This window comes from Muntiacus reevesi, chromosome 19 (assembly GCF_963930625.1).
Source record: "Muntiacus reevesi chromosome 19, mMunRee1.1, whole genome shotgun sequence".
Classification (NCBI taxonomy): domain Eukaryota; kingdom Metazoa; phylum Chordata; class Mammalia; order Artiodactyla; family Cervidae; genus Muntiacus; species Muntiacus reevesi.
In genome coordinates, this window is record NC_089267.1 from 39,821,993 (window position 1) to 39,845,689 (window position 23,697).

General features: G+C 35.0%; 1 protein-coding gene across 1 annotated transcript in view; it reads left to right on the plus strand.

Annotated features, from left to right (window-relative positions):
• SEC63 (SEC63 homolog, protein translocation regulator) overlaps positions 1 to 23,697 on the plus strand; it is a 72,999-nt gene that overhangs the window by 27,616 nt on the left and 21,686 nt on the right. The window contains exons 3-14 of the mRNA XM_065911307.1: positions 2,579 to 2,693; positions 4,120 to 4,232; positions 11,252 to 11,313; positions 11,877 to 11,935; positions 13,351 to 13,401; positions 14,478 to 14,586; positions 16,758 to 16,852; positions 16,953 to 17,085; positions 18,720 to 18,812; positions 19,558 to 19,712; positions 21,888 to 22,035; positions 23,313 to 23,395. Coding sequence (XP_065767379.1) covers positions 2,579 to 2,693; positions 4,120 to 4,232; positions 11,252 to 11,313; positions 11,877 to 11,935; positions 13,351 to 13,401; positions 14,478 to 14,586; positions 16,758 to 16,852; positions 16,953 to 17,085; positions 18,720 to 18,812; positions 19,558 to 19,712; positions 21,888 to 22,035; positions 23,313 to 23,395 — 1,216 coding nt within the window. The remainder of the gene's footprint in view (positions 1 to 2,578; positions 2,694 to 4,119; positions 4,233 to 11,251; positions 11,314 to 11,876; positions 11,936 to 13,350; positions 13,402 to 14,477; positions 14,587 to 16,757; positions 16,853 to 16,952; positions 17,086 to 18,719; positions 18,813 to 19,557; positions 19,713 to 21,887; positions 22,036 to 23,312; positions 23,396 to 23,697) is intronic.

The following is a 23,697-nucleotide window of genomic DNA, read 5'->3' on the forward strand; positions in this document are numbered from 1 at the left end:
TTCCTCTGCCTTTTCTAAATCCAGCTTTTACATCTGGAAGTTCTCGGTTCACATACTGTTGAAGCCTGGCTTGAAGGATTTTGAGCATTACCTTGCTAGCATGTGAAAGTAGCACAGTTGTGCAGCAGTTTGAGCATTCTTTGGCATTGTCTTTCTTTGGGATTGAAATGAAAACCGATCTTTTCCAGTCCTGTGGCCTTTGTTGAGTTCTCCAAATTTGCTGACATATTGAGTGCAGCACTTTAACAGCATCATCTTTTAGTATGTTAAATAGCTCAGCTGGAATTCCATCACCTCCACTAGCTTTGTTTGTAGTAATGCTTCCTAAGGTCCACTTGACTTCACACTCCAGGATGTCTGGCTCTAGGTGAATGACCACACCAACATGGTTATCCAGGTCATTAAGACCTTTTTTGTATAGTTCTGAGTATTCTTGCCACCTCTTCTTAATCTCTTCTGCTTCTGTTAGGTCCTTCCTGTTTCTGTCTTTTATTGTGCCCATCTTTGCATGAACTGTTCCTTTGGTATCTCCAATTTTCTTAAAGAGATTTTTAGTCTTTCCCATTCTATTGTTTTCCTCTGTTTTTGCATTGTTCACTTAAGAAGGCTTTCTTATCTCTTCTTGCTGTTCTCTGGAACTCTGCATTCAATTGGGTGTATCTTTCCCTTTCTTCTTTACATACCTAATTTTGTTTAATTCTCAGACCCACTCTAGAAATTGGAAACTGAGCTAAGCAACTTGCCAAGATCTCTTAGGTAATAAGGGGTGAAACGGGGATTTGACTTAAAGCAGTTTTGTTCCAGAGTCTGTGGTCCTAACTACCTATCCCTGGATAGGCAGGTAAAACTGGAAGTATTCTAGGTATTCTTTGTCTTTGGACATGTGGAAAGCAGCTTCCAGTATTATGCCCTTTAATAAGGTTTAGAACATTGATTTGGCCAGGTAGAACAAAATTTGCATCTGAGTGCTATCTGTGTTTGTTACTCTGAGGTTAGTCAGAACTGAGTATAAGATCCTGACCACATGCTCAAGGAGTTTGCAATGAGCCAGAGGAAAAGGGTCATGGTTTATTTTTCTTTGTGACTGTAACCATAGTCTTCCTGTTGATCATCTTGACAGCGGTTATGGATTGGGTAGATAATTCAAGTTGAGTCTTGAAGGATGAATACAGTTTGGATATGCAGAAATGAAGAATGGGAATTCTAGGTAGAAAGACCCAGCGGAGCAAACTCAATCTAAATAAACACATTTTAAGCTATGTTTCTATCAAGAGAGCTTAAATGCGTGAAATGTTTTCTTTTTGTGTTTGAAAGCAGATCACTTCAGTTTGTTTGATTAGGATTCCTATGATTCATTTATGTCTTGTTTAAGAGTTCCTATCTAATAAAACAGATGGTGATACAAAACGTAGAAAAAATAAAAATTATTCCATTTCATCACTTAAAGATAACCACCGTTAAGATGATTTACCTTCTATATCTTTATTTACAAAAAATAGGGTTACATTGTACATACAGCTTTGAAATCTGTTTTTCTAATTTAACACTACAAAGTAGAGAATCTTCCACAGCAAGTATTTTTAGTGTCTAGATAGCATTTCTCTATAGGTGTACTATTACTGATCTGTTCAGTACTCTATTGATGGACATTTATGTGTGTTTTCAGGTATTAATTATATCTGTTACCACCCTTACACTTTATAAACTTAGTTTGCTTCTTAATTTCTTTCAGTGGAGTAGATTGATAGTTTAAAAGGTATATAGTTCTTTAGGGCTTTTGATAACCTTTTGCCAGATATTCCTTCAGAGTGTACAATGTATGAGAGTTCCTTTTTTCCTTAGCTTCTCCGACACTGGTGATATCAATTTTTAAAGTATTTTTACTAAATAGAACATACTGAGGTAGAAAGAAATTATTCCCCCCCCCCAAACTATATGTTCTTTTATGTCTTTTTTTTTTAACCTGTAGCGCACATCTTTCTGTCATGCTCAGTTGCATCTGACTCTTTGTGACCCTTTTGAATGTTGCTTTTCTGTCCATGGGATTTTTCAGGCGGGAATACTGGAGTGACTTGCCATTTCCTCCTCCAGGGGATCTTCCCAACCCAGGGATGGAACCTGAGTCTCCAGTGTCTCCTGAATTGCAGGCGAATTCTTTACCTATTGAGCCATTGGGGAAGCCCACATGTCTGTCTGTATTTATTAGCTAAAAATGTTCCATTTTGTGGCTTTATCTTGGTTTATTTAATTAGTCTCCTATGAATGATTTATTTTAGTTCCCAATAAATGGACATTAAGTTTGTTTCCAAATTTTTACTGTTATAGTAAACGAGACTGCTTAAGGCTACTTATCTTTGCACAATTGACCAATTACTTTTTGTAGTTTATCTTACTAAAAGTGTAGTTGCAAGGTCAAGAGCAATTATTTTTACATTATATGGGTCAATAGCACTTACTTAAGTCAGTGAGACTACTTTAGATTGTTCTATGTCTTGATCTTGCCAAAATGTCTTTAGAATCTAAAGGAAAGCCAAAGAGTTGTATTTACTTACATTTTACTTATCTTTTTTCTCAACAGGAAAATAGTTCTTCTAGCAGGATGGGCATTGTTCTTATTCCTTGCATACAAAGTTTCCAAAACAGACCGAGAATATCAAGAATACAATCCTTATGAAGTGTTAAATTTAGATCCCGTAAGTAGTATTTTTATATAATGTACATTAGTTTAATGATCCCTTGAAAATACTGTAGGCCCACAGCCTAAAAGAAATTGAGTTGTGTCTAAAGAAATCAGACTCTGATTAGTTAAAAAAGATACCCAATCTATTATTATTCTAATGTATATATATATATATTTGTGTTTTTGAAGCTATAGATGTCGGTTACCATCCTATTAAGAGTTGGTTTGTAATTGCTAAAATGTAAAAGTATTGGAGATGAGAAGTTAGTATATTTTTAAAAGACATTTCTAAGACTGGTTTAATGCAAAGTTAGAACCAGGTTTATTTATGTTAGTTGGATAGGACCCTGTTTTAGTTGACACTAAGGCAGTATGTTAAGTCTTTATGTCTTATAAAGAACTGGTAGCTTTGTCATAGAAATTCAGATTAACCTGGAATGTATCTGTTAGGTGACTTTCTCTTTTGTTTTTCTTTAACATTTTTTTAAAATTAATTTTTATTGGAGTATAGTTGCTTTACAGTGTTGTGTATTAGGTGACTTAATTGAATTTGATTGATGGTCTCAGTAGAAAATTAGTCTTTTAAATTTATCTGTGGCAAGAACTGAAATGAATGCTAGAGATCATCTAGCATTTTCTTCTGATGGAGAAAAAGAGGCCTGGAAAATCTGTGTCTTGTCTGGGGTCCCATAACTTCCTAGTAAACAAGTTGAACCTAGTGCTCTTTCCATTTCTCCCCCATACTGCTATCTTTTATTTCTTGTCTCTGCTCAGTAGATGGCTTGATCCAGAGATTCATATAATGCAAAGTAAGGAGTGTATTTATCTTCTGGTTTTCTGCGTTGTAGAAGAAAAGTTTGCATACCATCTGATTTTTCTTACTGTGATGATCATGGTCATCAAGAGAGATTAAGTTTTAAAGATTTGGGAATAATTTAATGCCATAAAAAAATCAGTGTGAAAAATTGATTAATAGAAATTGAATCTAATTAGGAAACAACTAAGGTAAACTTACTGTTACTTAATATAAAATGTTGTCAAGCAGATGAAACCAGATGGTCTTCAGATTATTTCTTAGAAAAGAAGTTAACCTTTGATTTGAGCTTTTAATCCAGCCAGAATTAATTAACTTGATCATCCTTTGATATTTAAAATTCACTGTCATTTTATTTTATTTAAATTGCATTTATATGTTATCAATCTCAAATCATCTATGTGCATGGAATATAGTTAGATGCTCAGTAAAATAAAATATATTGGACAGCATAAATACTTTTACTTAAAAATATGTGGGTGAATTTTATAGGACAAGATAATATAGAATGAAAACTTCATTTTCTGAAAATATTGAGTAGTTCAATATTTTAAGTTCAGAATGGGATGGATTATGTTTTACAGTAGTCTGCTTATTTTTACTAAAAGAAAGCCTTTTCTTTTAGGGGGCAACTGTAGCAGAGATTAAGAAACAGTATCGTTTGCTGTCTCTTAAATATCATCCAGATAAAGGAGGTGATGAAGTTATGTTCATGAGAATAGCAAAAGCTTATGCAGCGTAAGTATTTTAGGACTCGTCATACATTTTTAAGGTTTCTATTGGAATAAAATAGTGATCAGTAAAATAACTGTCATATCCTTTTTTAAGTGTTGACCTCATATGTTGAGTCTTCTGTGGAACTTCCTGATAACCCTGGAGTGGTAATTTAGCCAAACCTTGATTTTAAGTAACTTACAGTACTGCTTTTGCCATGTGAGTTGATTAAGTAATAAGTGGTGTGTTAATTGAGCTATTTTCAAAGCATACTGATTAGAAGAGGATATACTAACACCTTGCTTTCATTTCTAGGCTTTTTATTAGGCTAGATCTAGTTCTTTTAAATGAGACAAGCATATAAGCATTATAGCTTGTTTCATTTAAACTATTTAAAGATGAGTTTAATTTTTGGAAAACAGGATAGAGGATATAAAATTTAGTTATTTCTTGAGTGTTAATATTGCAAGAGATAAAAAGGTAGCTGGATTCTTCAGGAATCAAGATAGGTATATCTCACACAACCCTTATGTTGAATTAAAGAGTATAATACAGACAAGATGTTATCTGTTTTTTGAGGAAAACTCAGTGATGTACAATTTTGTAAACTAACTTAAAAAATATAAATAATAGAACATGCAGATATAATAGCAGACTGTGAAAGTAGAGTATGAGTGACAAAAGTTTGGGAAATACTGTCTTACGCGTTTTTGTGCCTAATAGAAGTATATTGTCCGTGTCTCCTTTCGGCCTACACCCTCCTCCCCTGCCCCCTTCCTTCGGGGATTGCTTGTTTTCTGGGTGAATGTGATTCTGTAATAAAGCAGCACTTGCAGCAGCTTCTGACGTGTGCTCTGCATTTTCTTTTCTACGCAGCAGATGTTCTCCAGATCTCTGTCTTTCAGTTGGTGTGTTCTTTCCCCCTTTTTTCAGTGTCTCCTTCACGCATTGACCCTTGTTGCACAAGTATTGAAGTGCCTTAGTTGCTGTCTTCAGGTTATTTAAGAACTGAAGATTTCCAGAGGAAGTCAGCCAAGATTAATGAGTAGTTTTACTTCTGGTGTTTTTGGTGCAGTTATTCCTCCCCCCCCCCCCACTTAGTTTTCAGGTATTGTAGCATTTTCAAGGTCATGATTTTGTTCTCAGGTTATTGGAAATCTGACTTTGTAATGGTCACTATTCTAAAAAGTACTGAAGAATAACATATGACCTTTGGTTTTAACTTGGTTGCATGATCATGAAGTAGAGTGTTTGTATGTAAAAGGTCTAAAATAGTTGATGGTCTATCAGGCAGAAGAAGAAGTAAAATGATTCTGGGACCCAAAACTCTTGAGTTACTTTAACTTGTACAAATATAACTAGATAAGTTAAAAGGGTACATTTTACTGAATATGTATGTGATAGGTTTGAGTGATTGAATTGAAGCTGCTGTCTTATGTATAACTCTAGTAGCCTAAGATACGAATTTCAAGCAACTTGTGGAATGCAGTTATAGACTTTGATCTACAAAGTTTTCGAGAATTTGCCTTGGTCATTTAAGCTAGTTTCTCTTCCCTTATTTGCTCATGATAATAAATAAGTGGGTCATTCCTATTTCTTCAGACCAGATTGTTACTTAAAGGAAAGGAGGTATGGTTATTTTTGAGGAGTTAGGCCAACTTGTGAATTCTCTGATTCATTTTTCTGGATACAGTTGGGATTTTGCTTTTGGGTGTAGAACCTGTGTTTAAACTATTTTATAACACATGGGCAGCATGAATTAACATATTTAAAACTATTTTAACTTTTATAACCTTTGTTTGCATGTATTCTTACATATGAATACATAATTTAGCTATGTATAGCCAACTCAGGCTGCTCATATATCATTTAGTGAAGGCATTTGGATTTATAATCTGAGGTCCCTGAAATGGTATACAGAATTTATGTGTATTGGTAAATGTGCATTTTTTTCCCAGGACAAGAGGGGCATAGATTTCATTAGATTTAGATTCCTAATGGGGTTTATGATATAACCTCCCACCCTCAAAGTAAAGGGATATAATCATGTTTAGGAAACTTCACACTCCTTGAATTAAAAAAAAATTACGTTAGTACCAGTGGCGTTGTGTGAGCTTATTATATATAAATTATACTGAAATCACACAGCTTTTAAGTTCTTTAAGTCTTAGAAATGGTATTATACTGAAGCAGTAATAAGTAGCAAAAAATCAGTTGCTTTCTTAAACTGACTTTTTAAAAAGTTGGTAATTCCTTTGACTATACAGAATGGTTACACAACAGTTGTACACAGATTGGTTTAATGAATGAGTTAATGAAGTTTTAATCAGATGTGTGTACAGGTTGAAAAATCAAATGCTTCTTTTATGTGAGCTGTGCTTTATTTTGCAAATCTGAGGGCATTGAATAGAGAACAGAACAGTTTATGTTGTTGCCATCATTAGAAAGGCAGAAAGGGACAGAGATAATTATTTTGGGGAAAAGAATCTCATTAGGAGATAGAAAATTCAAAGAAATAATAGCTAAAGCTCTTGATGAGGTGGACAATTATACAGTGAAACCACGACAAAAGTTGTTGAGAAATATCCCTCCCTTAGCAGAAAAGAATCAGCACCACTCCTTATTAACTTGCAGTCTAACAGTGCCTTTCCTTGGCTCTTGTATTTTACTGTAGCCTTAGGTCAAATAGTGTAAGTGAAGTTACAGTTGAATAAGGACTAAAGATGTCAAGGTGCTTTGTTTTTGTAAGTGACCAAATTGATAAGTATAAAAATATTTCAAATCATTGAAAAATTTTGCAATTTTATTAAGGTACTTTTGCATTCTTTCTCTCAACTTGGAGCTTTATTGAATAGAAAATATATTGTATCTTAGGTACATATGTTCTGGGAAATAAAAATATGGCTAAAATTCAGTTCAGTCACTCAGTTGTGTCTGACTCCCTGCAACCCCATGGACTGCAGCATGTCAGGTTCCCTGTCCATCACCAACTCCCAGAACCTACGCAAACTCATGTCCATCACGTTGGTGATGCCATCCAACCGTCTAATCTTCTGTCGTCCTCTTCTCTTCCCGCCTTCAGTCTGTCCCAGCATCAGGGTGTTTTCCAGTGAGTTGGTTCTTCGCTTCAGGTGGCCAAAGTATCGGAGTTTCAGCTTCAGCTTCAGTCCTTCCAGTGAATATTCAGGACTGATTTCCTTTAGGATTGACTGGCTGCATCTCCTTGCAGTCCGAGGGACTCTCAAGAGTCTTCAACAACATCACAGTTTAAAAGCATCAATTCTTCGGTGCTCAGCTTACTTTATAGTCCAACTCTCACATCTGTACATGACTACTGGAAAAATCGTAGCTTTGACTAGACAGACGTTTGTTGGTAAAGTAATGTCACTGCTTTTTAATATGCTGTCTAGGTTTGTCATAGCTTTTCCAAGGAGCAAGCGTCTTTTAATTTCATGGCTGCAGTCACCATCTGCAGTGATTTGGAGCCCCCCAAAATAAAGTCTGTCACTGTTTCCGTTGTTTCCCCATCTGTTTGCCATGAAGTGATGGGACCAGATGCCGTGATCTTTGTTTTCTGAATGTTGAGTTTTAAGCCAACTTTTTCACTCTCCTCTTTCACTTTCATCAAGAGGCTCTTTAATTCTTCTTTGGTTCCTGCCATAAGGGTTGTGTCATCTGCGTATCTGAGGTTATTGATATTTCTTCCAGCAGTCTTGATTCCAGCTTGTGCTTCTTCATCCAGCCCGGCATTTTGTATGATGTACTCTGCATGTAAATTAAATAAGCAGGGTGACAATATACAGCCTTTACGTACTCCTTTCCCAATTTGGAACCAGTCTCTTATTCCATGTCCAGTTCTAACTGTTGCTTCTTGTCCTGCATATGGATTTCTCAGGAGACAGGTCGAGTGGTCTGGTATTCCCATCTCTTGAAGAATTTTCCAGTTTGTTGTGATCCACATAGTCAAAGGCTTTGGCATAGTCAATAAAACAGAAGTAGATGTTCTTCTGGAACTTTCTTTTTTCGATGATCCAGCGAATGTTGGCAATTTTATCTCTGGTTCCTCTGCCTTTTCTAAATCCAGCTTGAACATCTGAAAGTTCTTGGTTCACGTACTGTTGAAGCCTGGCTTGGAGAATTTTGAATGTTACTTTGCTAGCATTTGAGATGAGTGCAATTGTGAGGTAATTTGAGCATTCTTTGGGATTGCCTTTCTTTGGGATTAGAATGAAAACTGACCTTTTCCAGTCCTGTGGCCACTGCTGTTTTCTCCAAATTAGCTGGCCTACTGAGTGCAGCACTTTAATGGCATCATCTTTTAGGATTTGAAATAACTGAAATTTTATCAACTCCACTAGCTTTGTTCATGCTTCCTAAGGCCCCCTTGAATTCCAGGATGTCTTGACTCTAGGTGAGTGATCACACCATCGTGGTTATTCTGCATTGTGAAGATATTTTCTGTATAGTTCTTCTGTGTATTCTTGCCACCTCTTCTTAATATCTTCTGCTTCTGTTAGATCCATGCCATTTCTGTCCTTTATTGTGTCCATCTTTGCATGAAATGTTCCCTTGATATCTTTAATTTTCTTCAAGCGATCTCTAGTTTTTCCCATTCTATTGTTTTCCTCTGTTTTTTTGCATTGATTACTGCAGAAGGCTTTCTTATCTCTCCTTGCTACTCTTTGAAATTCTACATTCAAATGGGTATATCATTCCTTTTCTCCTTTGCATTTAGCTTCTCTTCTTTTTTCAGCTATTCGCACGACCTCCTCAGACAGCCCTTTTGCCTTTTTGCATTTCTTTTTCTTGGGGATGGTCTTGATCACTACCTCCTGGACAATGTCATGCCTCTGTCCATAGTTCTTCAGGCACTCTGTCCATCAGATCTAATCCCTTGAGTCTTATTTGTCACTTCCACTGTATAATCGTAAGTGATTTGATTTAGGTCATACCTGAATGGTCTAGTGGTTTTCCCTACATTCTTCAATTTAAGTCTGAATTTTGCAATAAGGAGTTCATGATATGAGCCACAGTCAGCTCACTGTATAGAGCTTCTCCATCTTTGTCTAAAGTTAGGTTTGAACATAAACATAATCTTTTGCCAGTAGGTCTGCAAGAATGTCTTCCTTATTATGTTATTGGTCATTTTTGTATGTTTGTGACTGCCTTGTCTCCATAATAACATTGTAAAGTTTATGAAGGAAAGAGTTCTTTTAACGCTTTTGTTTTTTTTAAAACATCTAGCCAGGACCTGGAATAAAGCTACTCTTACCCTGTGCCTTGAGCCATTGCCCAGGCCATGGGTTATATTTATGTTTACATATTAGAAAAAAGAGTCGCTGTCTCTCATATTGCCTGAGTTAGGAAGCTGTTGCTCTAGCAGGTATTTGCCTAGTCTTCCTGGAAGTTGGCTTAGGAGAAAATTGTGATCTCAGCACAGTGCAAATGACCTTTACCACAGTAGTGGAATTTTATAGGTGTTGTTTATTTTTTTCTTTGAGACTGTGGTGCAAGTTTTGGAGGGATTATTATTAATTGTGTATTAAGTTTACATTTAAAATATAGGTATATATCATTATTAAAATAAAAGCATGCTCATTGAAAAAACTTTGGGAAATAAATGAATGTATAAGATTTTGAAAAGTCACCTCTAATTCCCCCTGCCTCCTTAGAAAATGTAATAGCCTTTAAAGTTTGATTTTCTGTCTTGAACTGGCTAAACTTGAGAACTCTTGGGCCAACTAAGAATTTGTATCTGGGCTCATTAATTAGCATTGTTTGTTAATGCTTTATTGACTACGCCAAAGCCTTTGACTGTGTGGATCACAATAAACTGGAAAATTCTGAAGGAGATGGGAATACCAGACCACCTGACCTGCCTCTTGAGAAACCTGTATGCAGGTCAGGAAGCCACAGTTAGAACTGGACATGGAACAACAGACTGGTTCCAAATAGGAAAAGGAATACATCAAGGCTGTATGTTGTCCCCCTGCTTATTTAACTTATATGCAGAATACATCATGAGGAACGCTGGGCTAGATGAAGCACAAGCTGGAATCAAGATTGCCGGGAGAAATATCAATAACCTCAGATATGCAGATGACACCACCCTAATGGCAGAAAGTGAAGAGGAACTAAAAAGCCTCTTGATGAAAGTAAAAGAGGAGAGTGAAAAAGTTGGCTTAAAGCTTAACATTCAGAAAACTAAGATCACGGCATCTGGTCCCATCACTTCATGGGAAATAGATGGGGAGACAGTGGAAACAGTGTCAGACTTTATTTTTTTGGGCTCCAAAATCACTGCAGATGGTGACTGCAGCCATGAAATTAAAAGATGCTTACTCCTTGGAAGGAAAGTTATGACCAACCTAGATAGCATATTAAAAAGCAGAGACATTACTTTGCCAACAAAGGTCCATCTGGTCAAGGCTATGGTTTTTCCAGTGGTCATGGATGGATGTGAGAGTTGGACTGTGCAGAAAGCTGAGCACCGAAAAATTGATGCTTTTGAGCTATGGTGTTGGAGAAGACTCTTGAAAGTCCCTTGGACAGCAAGTCCATCCTGAAGGAGATAAGTCCTGGGTGTTCATTGGAAGGACTGATGCTGAAGCTGAAACTCCCATACTTTGGCCACCTCATGCGAAGAGTTGACTCGTTGGAAAACACCCTGATGCTGGGAGGGATTGGGGGCAGGAGAAGGGGATGACAGAGGATGAGATGGCTGGATGGCATCACCGACTTGATGGACATGAGTTTGGTAAACTCCGGGAGTTTGTGATGGACAGGGAGGCCTGGCATGCTGCGATTCATGGGGTTGCAAAGAGTCAGACACGACTGAGCGACTGAACTGAACTGACTGTTAATGCTGAATTCCTTCCTTTACCTGTCCCTATATTTTTTTCAGGTTTCAGAGGGTTTTTCTTGATTCTCTGAAATTCTTTCTTTTAAGAAATGAGTTGGTTGGTTAATGGAGTTTGTGTAGTTGAGTGCTTATTTTTCAGACGTGGTTTTCTAATTTTGCGCCTTTGTTCTTTCTATGCTAGTTTAACTGATGAAGAATCCCGGAAAAATTGGGAAGAGTTTGGAAATCCAGATGGGCCTCAAGGTGTGGTAAATGATTATTTAAAAAATACTGGGGTTAAGGTATTGCGTATATTATGAAAATGTTAGATTTAAAAGAATGTTTTGATTTTCTTAGTTTGTGAATAGAAAAATTATAACCACACAGAGTTAAATGGATACGTAAATTGAGTTTCCTTTACTTAATTTTTCTAGAGATTAGTTGTAAAGATCTTTGATTTGATGAGAAGAGTAGTCACTGTCATTATTCATCATTTACAGTTAGCAGTTGATAAAAATAGGATGAAATATCTGTTTTTTCTTTACTGACTAAACATTTTACCATATATTCATAGTGTTTACTAAACTCAGGACATATAAATGGATTTAAGTGTTCTGAGAAGAAGGAATTCATGTACTTAGATTTTTTTTTTCTTCTGGAAAAATTTACAGTTTCAGATATAAACCATTTCACATCAACTTTTGTGTATGAGACACACATAATAAGATAATCTTAAAGTTTTTTGGAGGTGACGGGAGGTAGAATTTAGGGATACAAATAAATGAAACTGAAGTGCAGACTCTTCAAAAGTACTCTTCCTGTTTTAGCCACAAGCTTTGGAATTGCCCTCCCAGCTTGGATCGTTGACCAGAAAAATTCAATATTGGTGAGTACACTTAATAAGACACATGTTAATGTGTTGGATATATCTTGGCAATATAAAGAAAGCATTACAAAGAAAATCCCAGTATACTGTTTCTAATTTAACTGTGTATGATGGAAACTTTACGTAATAGAGAAAAGAATTGGTTCTTATTATTACATTGGGGAATTTGGGGAAATGTACTCTAGTATAGTTTTAGAAGCTTCAAATTGTGGTGATTTCTTTTGGAGGTAGTTTCAGATTGGGTCTTACCATTGGTTTAGGGAACTACTTTTCTTATGGTGTAGACATTTATCGCTAAGTAGTACTCAAAATTTAAATTACCCTGTATTCCACATTTATCCAAGCTAAATTATTAATGTGTCCTAACATAATGGTATATATTCTATATTGGTACTTTAAGGGGCAGCTGGATGATCAGACTTCAACCAGCGACGAGAGGCTGCAACTCTTAAAACGTCAGAAATTATCTTGACCTGTTGTTTAGGAATTCCCTACTTCTCCTTTCTTGAAAATAATTATCTAGGAGCTATCTTTGAAGCAATAAAACCCAGTCTGTCATTTGTAACATTTGTTCCAATCCTTACAGTCTGTCATTTGTTTTGAAAATGGCTATTTAGTGTCATTTTATGGCTATTTATTTACATGTTTTCTTCCAGGGTATATAATTGCTGTATATAAGCATGTTGAGGGAACACTAGAGAAGAGAAAGTTTGTTAGCTACCAGATTTAGGATTGAGTATTAGGACAAAAATCAGACCAATAGAAATTACTTGGAAACAACATATGTTCTGTTTGATATTGAGGCAAAGAATCCAGGTTTTATCATTTATTTCCAAGGCACTAACTACTTGCAAAGATGTGGATGACCCTTGAATAACAGGGGCTTGAACTGTGTAGGTCCACTTATATATGATTTTTTTCCCCAATAAACACAGACTACAGTATTCCACAATCCATGGTTGAATCCATGGATGCAGAGCCACGATATAGAAGGCCAGCTCTAAAGTTATATGTGGATTTTCCACTGCAAGGAGGTTGGTCCCCCAGCCCCAACATTGCTCAAGGTCAACTGAGTTGGCTCTCCCTATCAGCATGTTTCACTTCCCTGGATACTCTGCTACCACCAGTTTATACAAAGGACTTGAGCATTCCTGAATTTTGGTATCCTTGGGGGTTTTGAAACCAGTTCCCCTCAGATACTGAGGGATGACTGTATATGCTGCAGATTCCCTATCTGCAAAAAGAAAATAATAATGGTACCTTCCTCACAGAGTTTGAAAGTAAGGATTCAATGAAATACATAAGATGTGCTTTTAATAGTGCCTCCTCCACGTAAGCCTCAAAGTAAGTGTTCATGGATGTTGTAATTTACCTCAGGAAGGAATGATCTTTTTTTTCCTCCTTTTCAATTCAAGGTTTTACTTGTATATGGCTTGGCATTCATGGTTATCCTTCCAGTTGTTGTGGTAAGTTCCAGCTCTTTTTATTAACATTTTTTAGAGAAGAGAATGGGTGGCATGGTTTGGGGTCTCCTTATAAGATTGTAATTTGTGTTAGAATATAATCCATAATCCATTAATCCTTGAGTTTTAAGAATTTTATATTCAACTATCCTTTAAGGTCTTCTAAAGGTGACATCACTTTAGTATGTTAAAATGTGTCTCCTCATGATTCAAAAGTTACACACAAATGAGATAATACAGATATATTTAGAATTTAAAATGAAAGTCTTCCATTACCACCTCCCCCGACTCCATTTCTCTGTTGGAGATAATCACTACTAAGTTTGTTGATTTCCTTTTCAGATCTTTTTCTATGCATTAAGTGTATATACACATTTTTAAAAATGTGGTCTTACTATATATATTGTCCTGTGACTTTTTTGCTTCATGCAGGAGTACGTGTAGAACAACCTCATTTTTAAAAACAGTTGCATCAGTTCAGTCAGTTCAGTCACTCAGTTGTGTCTGACTCTTTGCGACCTCAAATATAGAGATACCATAATATTTATGATTTTATTGTTTATTACCTTCATGACTGGTGGTGTTCTTACTGATCTTAGGGTTCCTATTAGTCCTGTAGTGAGGCTAACAATTAACCTGTCTTGCTTTCTTCATAGGATTGTTGTGTTAGAATCCAACTGTGTATGGAATAATGTGAATGAAAGTAGTATATCAACTGTAAAATTGCTCTTACACTTATTTGTCAAACATTTGTTGAAGACATGCCATGTGTCAGAAACCAACTTGTTGCTTATAGCAATGGGTTGTTTCATTCCTGTTTTGTCTGTAAACAATTTCTAGTTGAAACTTAAATCTTTTAATCATATATATGTAATGAGATAGGCTGGTATTTAGGCATCATGCAGCATAAATACTTGCCGTATAAATCATTTGAAATATATAGTAAAGGTATTTGTTCTAAAGAGCAAATTTTTATTGGTTTATGAACATTTATAAAATTTGACCATAAACATTCTGCATCAAAATTAACATTTATTGTAGTTTTCATGCTTTTTTTCTTGCTTAATTTTGTGTCTTAGGGCTCTTGGTGGTATCGCTCAATACGCTATAGTGGAGACCAGATTCTAATACGCACAACACAGATTTATACCTACTTTGTTTATAAAACTCGAAATATGGATATGAAACGTAAGTAAATTTAAGTAACTGTGATAGTAAATTATTTTCTGAGTCATTTATGTGGAATTGGTATATATATTCAGTTGGAGAAATTCCATTTTATAGTTTTAGGGATATTCAGTTCATTAAAGCTAAAACTGGAGGAAGATGCTAATACCCTTTGTCATATTTCTTGATCTGTAGTTCTGTTATTCTCATTCACTCAGCTGTATGTATATGTATATATTTTCCCTTCAGAGATTTTATGGTAAAGCTTCTTGTGGACTAATTTTATAATAATTCCAGCTAACATTTCTTGAGTATTTATTGTTGCCAGGTATTGTGAGGCACTATCAGGTATTAGCTCATTTAATCTTTGTATGCTCCCATAAATAAGTGCTGTTTTTAAGCACATTTTATAGATGAAGAAACTGAGCTCAAGGATACACAGTAAGTGACAGCTAGGATAGAACTCAGGCAGTGTGGTTCCCAAGCCAGTACATTTTACCATGCTAATGATGTAAAATAAGTCGAGGTCTTAGGAGTGTTTAAAGAAATTTGCCAAAATATTTCATTCCCAGAGGCTTATTTCAGAATTTATTATGACATAAAAAGTAACATCCTGAATACTTTCTTGATTCCATAAAGCTAGCATTGTAAATTTTATCCCTGGAATACTTTATATTACTTTTCAGAATTACAGCTCTGTTGAAATCTTACACATTAAAAAAAAAGGACATAAGTTTAAAATTGTGCTTCATGCGTAGATGCATTTTTTTTTCCAAAACCTCAGTGGACTTTGTCATATTTTTGTGTTTGCCAATTTTATTAACTTTCTTGATAATGAGAAAGAGATTTATCTTATAATCCCAGGATTATATGACTGTGTGAGCTGATTTTATGTTTCTGAAGAATGAGCAGGTCTTTTATTTCTGAGGAATGAGTGAATGTTACCCTCCCTTGTGCACATGTACACTCTTCTTTGTGCTGGATTGAAATATTAATTTATAAACATTCTCCCTTTTGAAAATATTTCATGTTTGTAACCAGTTTTAATATGTTTTTTGGATCAGTGATCTTGAGTTCTGTTTCATTTCTGAGGGTGGTACTTAGCCTTACACAATTCTTTCAGAAAAGCTTTGCTTAGCTTTATTTAATTTTGTTTGGTTAGTTATCATTGGTTTTAGGACTGGCACTGTTTATATGCAGTCTTAGGAACTGTTGTTTTCATTCAAACATTTGAGGGTACTAATAATAACAGCTCATACGCATTACTACGCTTACGTGTATCAGGCACATATGAAGAAACTGAGGCCCGTAGAGAAGTGAAGAGTATTGTCTTAGGTCATTCAGCCAGGGCTTGAAAGCTTCAGGGTTTATGCACTTCACTTGTATACTGTCCTGATTTTTGTGAGAACATGGCATGCATTTTCTGCCATAAGGTGAAGATTGGTAACTCTAGTGCCAGTCATTAAAGAGCTTGTATAGACTAAGAAAAGTAACACTAATATATGTGACCTCAAATCATGTGTATTTCAAGGAACACTGTTCCTACAAAGCCCTCCATGATTCCATAATAAAAATTTTTGTAAATTACAGTATATTTTAGATTACTCATGGCATTGAGGAGTCATGAAGTGAAGAAACCTGAAACCCTTTTTAACCCCCTTTTTCACACAGCAGTTAGTAATGTCACATGGAATACTTGCTGTTGCTCTGTAGCTCAGGGAACCCTACACAGTGTTCTGTGGTGACCTCAATGGGAAGGAAGTCCAAAGCAGAGGGAATGTAAGTGTGTGTGTAGCTAATTCACTTTGCTAAGCAACAGAAACTAACACAGCATTGTAAAGCAGCTGTCCTCCAATAAAAGTTGATTCTTTTTAAAAAAGAAATTTTATGTGGAACACATGATTACATCTAGAAACCGATGCTATTTGTAGTGGTTTTAATGCACCTAGTTGCTTCTGGGCCCTTAATTTGACGTGTATTTCTATTTACTTGTGATAGGTAATATTACAAACACTTTTTAAAAATGAGATGTTTCTTTTGTTGCGAGAGAAATTTTTACCTGTTAATATTGATTTTAGCATTGTGTGTGACTAGAAAACTGCCTCCCTCTATCATTAATCTGGTATCATTTGGGGAGGGTGATTAAGGGTTAGTAAACTTATTTTTCTTCATATTTCTTTTGTTTTTTTTAGGTCTTATCATGGTTTTGGCTGGAGCCTCTGAATTTGATCCTCAGTATAATAAAGATGCCACAAGCAGACCAACAGATAATATTTTAATACCTCAGGTTAGGCCTGTCTCCCAAATTCTTTGATAAACATTTAAATATTAAAGTTTATGCTTTATTAAGTATACATTTTTTTAAATAATTATTTTATTTTCCCTAGCTCATCAGAGAAATTGGCAGCATTAATTTAAAGAAGAATGAGCCTCCACTTACCTGCCCTTATAGCCTGAAGGCCAGAGTTCTTTTACTGTCTCATCTTGCTAGAATGAAAATTCCTGAGACCCTTGAAGAAGGTATTTTGATTCTACTGTCTGTAGGGTTTTAGTGGTACAAAAGCAGTAGATTTAATTAGGCCTCATGGTACAGTGTTTTTGTCACTGTTCTTTTTTGCTCAATCAGATAATTACTCAAGGACCTTTTAAAAACAAATCTATATGCTACATACATAATTACTTTCACAAACACTTTGAAGGTCTTAGTAAGTCAAATGATTTTGCAAATGTTAAAATGTTGTATTTCAAGGTAAGAGAATACTCTATGAAAAATGTCTAGTTAATTTCAGATTATTCAATAATTCGTAATGACTTTTTTAAAAAAAAGAATTTTGAAGCTTTTTGCGGGGAGAAAAAATGGATTTCATCACAGATATCTCAGTCAGCACCACTAGTGCCTCCAACATACTCCAGCTGCTGCTGCTGCTAAGTCACTTCAGTCGTGTCCGACTCTGCGACCCCATAGACGGCAGCCCACCAGGCTCTGCCGTCCCTGGGATTCTCCAGGCAAGAACACTGGAGTGGGTTGCCATTTTCTTCTCCAATACATGAAAGTGAAAAATGAAAGTGAAGTCGCCCAGTCGTGTCCGACTCTTAGCAACCCCATGGACTGCACCCTGCCAGGCTCCATGGGATTTTCCAGGCAAGAGTACTGGAGTGGGTTGCCATTGCCTTCTCCCCATACTCCAGCAGTAGTTACCAGTAAAATGTCTGTTTAATCTTTACTTAAAGCTTCATCAGTACTTGAAGCCATCTATTTTACTTAAAAAAAAAAAAAAAAGCAATAAATTAGGACTGTGATGTCTCCAGGTATGTTGTGAATTTGAGTGTCATCTTTTTTCACTTGCATTATTGCAATTGAAAGTTTTAAAAGAGTTATTATCCTTAGGGAATAAATTTTCTTTCTGAATGAACCAACCCACCCTCCCCCTGCTTTAAGCCAATAATGCAATCAAATGCCTTTGAAAACAAGGTCAGTTGATGCTCAGTGATTAATGATAGTACCATAGGCTACATATGATGGAATTAAGGTACACTATTTAAGCATTGTTTATTGAAGTTGCAAAGTAGCTGGTAATTCTGTTCCTAATATTCTGTACAGATATGAAGCCATCTCCATTTTTACCAATTATGTAAGGAACAGGAAACAAATTTATTTTAGATTATCAACTCCACTGAATGATCTCAGTGGTTAACTATTATTGCAGTATAAGTGAAAGAATCTCTCTCCCCTCCTCCTATCCTCTCTCTCCATTTAGTTGACATTCATTCTCAGTCTTAGCCTTTGGACTTATCCATAATTATAGAAACTTAGATGCACAAGAAAAAAAATTTCGAAGTTCCTCAGTTAGTGAGGTTATGATTAAGTTTAAGACTGTTACCAGAAAAAAAGGTAGGGAGTAATTTATAAAGCCAAAAACCATAATATTAAAAGTTTGCCTTTAAAACATTTAATCTGAGCTAGGATTTTCTGACTGATTTTTTGACTTGGTTCTGCTGAGGAGAAACAGTTGTGTGCAGCCTGTAAAATTCTGAAGTCATATGAAAAATTTGTTTGACAACTTAAATTTAGCTCTAGTTTTGGACTACAAGTAATAAAAATGTTTTAGTATAAAAGAAGAATGATTTGTTTCAGGTGTTTTATTGTTTTGCAGATCAGCAATTTATGCTGAAAAAATGCCCTGCCCTACTTCAAGAAATGGTTAACGTAATCTGCCAACTAATAATAATGGCCAGGAGCCGTGAAGGTGAGGAGGAAGCATAATTGTGTTGTACTTTTTCTTGCAAGCATATAGTACAGGTTATACTTTTAAGATTTGTGGGAACCTAATATATTTCTGTCTGTAAGTTGAATCAGCTTTCCCAGTTTTGCTTATGGTTTTTCTTATTTTTCCTGTATTTTCTATCATGTGAAGTACCACAACTTATGTTTTTTAATTCAGTTTTTTCATTGTTTTATTGGTTTTTTTTTGTTTGTGAAGATTTAAAATATCCTTTTCTTCCTCTGAATATTTTTAGAATTAGGTTAGCAATGAGTTTGAAATAATTCTTTTAAGTGCTGTAATGATGATTCGTCTGACATGTAGTGTTTTTTGCATGAAGGGAAGAACAAGGGAGTTTATGGTCTATAATGGAAAGAAACCCTTAAGAAAGGAGGTAGTTGTTGTGTTTTGTTGTTATGAATGATGTCATTTTGTGGCATGACATCAGTATGTTCTTAATACCAAAAATGTCTTATGATTTACTGGTTTTGGAAGTGGTGCAAAGAATTTTTCTATTAAATCAATGGTTGTTGCTGGTTAATGTACATTTGAACAAGTTTGTATATTTTCTGTGTCTTATCCAGTAACTTTTAAAGGGAAGTCAATACTGTGATCATAAAATTTGAGGTGTTAAGGGTGTTCACATGGATTTGTGTTTGTTATGAATTTTGTACTCTGAACATATAAATAGTCCAGCCCTGTTTTTGCTTTTCCTCCTGTTCTTTCTAAGAAAGGGAGTTTCGTGCTCCAACTTTGGCATCCCTTGAAAACTGCATGAAGCTTTCCCAGATGGCTGTTCAAGGCCTTCAGCAGTTTAAATCTCCCCTTCTGCAGCTCCCTCACATTGAAGAAGACAATCTTAGAAGAGTTTCTAATCATAAAAAGGTAATTTGCCACTTGAAAATTAGTTTTAAGCAGTCTGTCATGTCACTTAAAGGTAACATGAATGAAAATTTTTCTAGAAGTGGTTACTATGAACATCTTAGATTTACAATGTTTCAAGCATTCTAAAACTATCCCTCAAATGATTCTGTTAATACTTTCTTGACTAGGTAGCTATTTTGTAACATTTTATTCATATTACTGAAATGATTTTACTACTTTGGGGGGGTCAAATTTTTAGCAGTTAGCACTTTATCCTTTATGTTGCCCAAATAAATGTACTGTGTAAAAATGCACTGTATACTTTTCATTTATTTCATTAATGACTTAAAGCTTGAGCAGTAGTTTGATTATGAACAAAAAATTAAGCATTCAATATACAAGTAGATCATATAAAGATAATTCTTATTTAGAAATTATAGTATATAGATTATGAGAATGAATTTTGTATGTGTGTGTGTGTGTGTTAGTCACTCAGTCGTGTCCGACTCTGTGACCCCATGAACTGCAGCCCACTAAGCCTCTCTGTCCATGGAATTCTCAAGACAAGAATACTGGAGTGGGTTGCCATTTCCTTCTCCAATGTGAATTTTAGTAGTAGTAGTGTAGTCGCTAAGTCACGTCCAACTCTTCCGACCCCACAGAGTGAATCTTAAAAGACACAGCAGAAAATGTGTATAAATGAAAAATGAGGAAATACAGGAAAAAATGGAATGAAATTATAATTTTAAACATCACTTTGTATGTATTAGACAAAGAGGACAGAAGATAGACATTGGACTTGATAGTAGTAAGGTAGAACTAATAAATGTATATTAGAAATTTATATCAGAACACTCTTCTCTCAAGTAAGTGTGTTGCTCTTTTAAATTTGATCACATTTAAAGTCATAATTGAAAACTTCAGAATTCAAAAGCAGGCATTTCACATGCCTCATGATCTAATTCCTATCTGTGAAAGTAAAAATTAATAACTGGCACCAAATACTCAGAAATTAAAAAACCTTCTCCTTGGTATTCATTTAGCCAGGATTGGTATTACTGCAGTAACTGATAGCTATATTTAGAAAATAACAAGAATGAGAATATTGCATAAGTTCAGTTAAGTCGCTCTGTCCTGTCCGACTCTTTGTGACCCCATGGACTGCAGCATGCCAGGCTTCCTATCCATCATCAGCTCCTGGAGCTTGCTCAAACTCATGTCCATCGAGTTGGTGATGCTATCCAACCATCTCATCCTCTGTCGTCGCCTTCTCTTGCCTTCAGTCTTTCCCAGCATCAGGGTCTTTTCCAGTGAGTCAGTTCTTTGCATCAGGTGACCAAAGTATTGGAGCTTCAGCTTCAGCATCAGTCCTTCCAGTGAATAGTCAGGACTGATTTCCTTTAAGATTGATTGAATTGATCTCCTTGCTCTCCAAGGGATTCTCAAGAGTCTTTTCCAATACCACAGTTCAAAAGCATCAATTCTTTGGCACTCCTTTCTTTATGGTCCAACTTTCATATCCATACATGACTATTGGAAAAACCACAGCTTTAACTAGATGGACCTTTGTTGGTAAAGTAATGTCTCTGCTTTTTAATAGGCTATCTAGGTTGGTCAGAGCTTTTCTTCCAAGGAGCAAGTGTCTTTTAATTTCTTCTAAAAAAAAAAAAACAATTAAAAGAACATTGTATAGTAAAACCTAAAGAGTACATGCAGCTCTATACTTGGAGATAAATTCGTATTCTTAAAGGTATTTATCTTTAAAATAAAAAACAGAGGTCTGCAAACTGAACAAATTAAATGACAATAGTTCCTGCTTGGGTCAAGAGTCTGTAGGAATGTTAACTGTTTTTTCCCTTCAACTTTAATCTTCTCTAATTTAAAAAATAACTGCATATTAACTTTGTAATAAAAAATTCTTAAATTTAAATTTCCTTGGAGAAAAGGGCTGTGAAATGCAGTAAAATTGTATTTTCTGATTTTTTTTTTTTTTTCCTAATTAGTTGGAGGCTAATTACTTCACAACATTTCAGTGGGTTTTGTCATACATTGACTATTTTCTGCTTTTAAATGTATATAATTTTAATATTTTTCTAAAATCTTTTGGATTTTGTTTTAGTAAACATACTAGTAATTTTCTTTTTTTGAAAAGTTTCATGGCTTTGGGATTTCTTTTCTGTCTTCTTTTAAATTTAGTTCAAAATTAAAACTATCCAGGATTTGGTGAGTTTAAAAGAATCAGATCGCCACAATCTGTTGCATTTCCTTGAAGATGAAAAATATGAGGAGGTTATGGCTGTTCTTGGGAGTTTCCCGTATGTGACTATGGACATAAAGTCACAGGGTAAGTGAGAGGTTTCCTGTTGTTTCCCTGTTGATGGACTGGCTCTTGTTTATTTGGCTCAAGGTTCTCAAAACATTTCACTTCATAACTTTTAATTAGACTTTGTAGAATTGTAGTTTACCTGTCAGATTTGCTGTGATGGAAGATGTTGTAGAGTTAGTAGTTTTGGTTTGAGAACGTTTTTGTTCTATAGTTCAACTTTAAGGAACATCTTAACTTTTCAAATGGAAGAGATTTCCAAATGTAATGGAAGATATTTGAAATATTTCTATTGTTAGTATAAAATAGCTGCTTAGTTCTAAAATTAATTTTTAAAAAAACCTAACTTATTTATACATATTAAGCCTGGAAAATCACCACACTGTGCCACATTTCATGTGTTTTTCTTGACTTACTTTTGTCTTTATGTCTGCTTGGAGTGGAAAAAGAAGTAGAGATTATTTTTCTACTTACATAATTGTCCTAGAATTCCCATTTTACAACTGAATATAATATTTTAGAATGGTGACAGATTTAGAGATTATTCTGCTCCATTCCTTCATTGTGACATTATTCTGAGCTTTGGCATTTACTAAGTTGCTGCTGTTAGAACATTCTTGTGGGACCAAGAATACAAGGTTGTGTTAGGAATTGTTCCTGTTTTTAAAGGGCTTGTAGTTCATTTTATTATTAAGACTTTTGGGGATGTATGTAGCAAATGTGTTTGGAAAAAGCAAACAATGCAAAAACATTGCAGAAAGCATCTTTAAGGTGCTTTTTCATTTAAACAATATTTTGAAGTTCTTGCCTTAAAAATTAAGTATCTTTAACATTGCTTAGAATACTAGTTTGCAGGCATTTGCTTATACAGGTAAAATCTAGTGAATATAAAGTTCCTGCAATTTAGTAGAGTGACAGAACCCTCTTTTATATCAGTGTGAGAGAAAGCTATGGTAACCCTCACAATATACTGTATTTTAAAGGATCTGGACTTGAAACTTGGCGGTGCCAGCATAGCCCTTTTGTGGCCTTGGGCATTTTACTTTATTCCTTAACCTCAGTCTCTTTAAAGAAATAATAATGCTTCATAGAGCTAATTTAAGGATTAACTGAGTACATTGTTGAAGATATCTTCTGGAGAAATTTATATAGAGTAGACAGTAAATTATTTTTTATTTAGTAGCCTTAAAATTCTGTATGTTTGAAATAAAGTCTCAGATTGATTTGGATAAGTTAAGTTTTGCTGTTTGCCTTGACATAGAGATTGGTTTTTATTTATTTTTTCTTATATCTTACAGTATTGGATGATGAAGATAGCAACAACATCACAGTAGGCTCCTTAGTTACAGTTTTGGTTAAATTGACAAGGCAAACAATGGCAGTAAGTAGTCTGTATTTTTATGCTTTGAGAGTTTATATGTTAAGATATTTATGTTTGTTTTCTCATTTTAAGTTATCCATTTTCAAAGTCAAAACTATATAGTCTTGCAAATCTAATTTTGCAGATTCTATTCGCCATTTTGAAATTTTGATTTTAGATTTTCTCATTTGTTTTCACACACACAAAGTTGAAAGATAGATGAATTCTTCAGGTGATGATTTGTTAATTCCCTATAAAGCATTATAATGTAATCTGGGTATCTTTCTTAAACTATAAAATATTATACAGAGATTGATTATTGA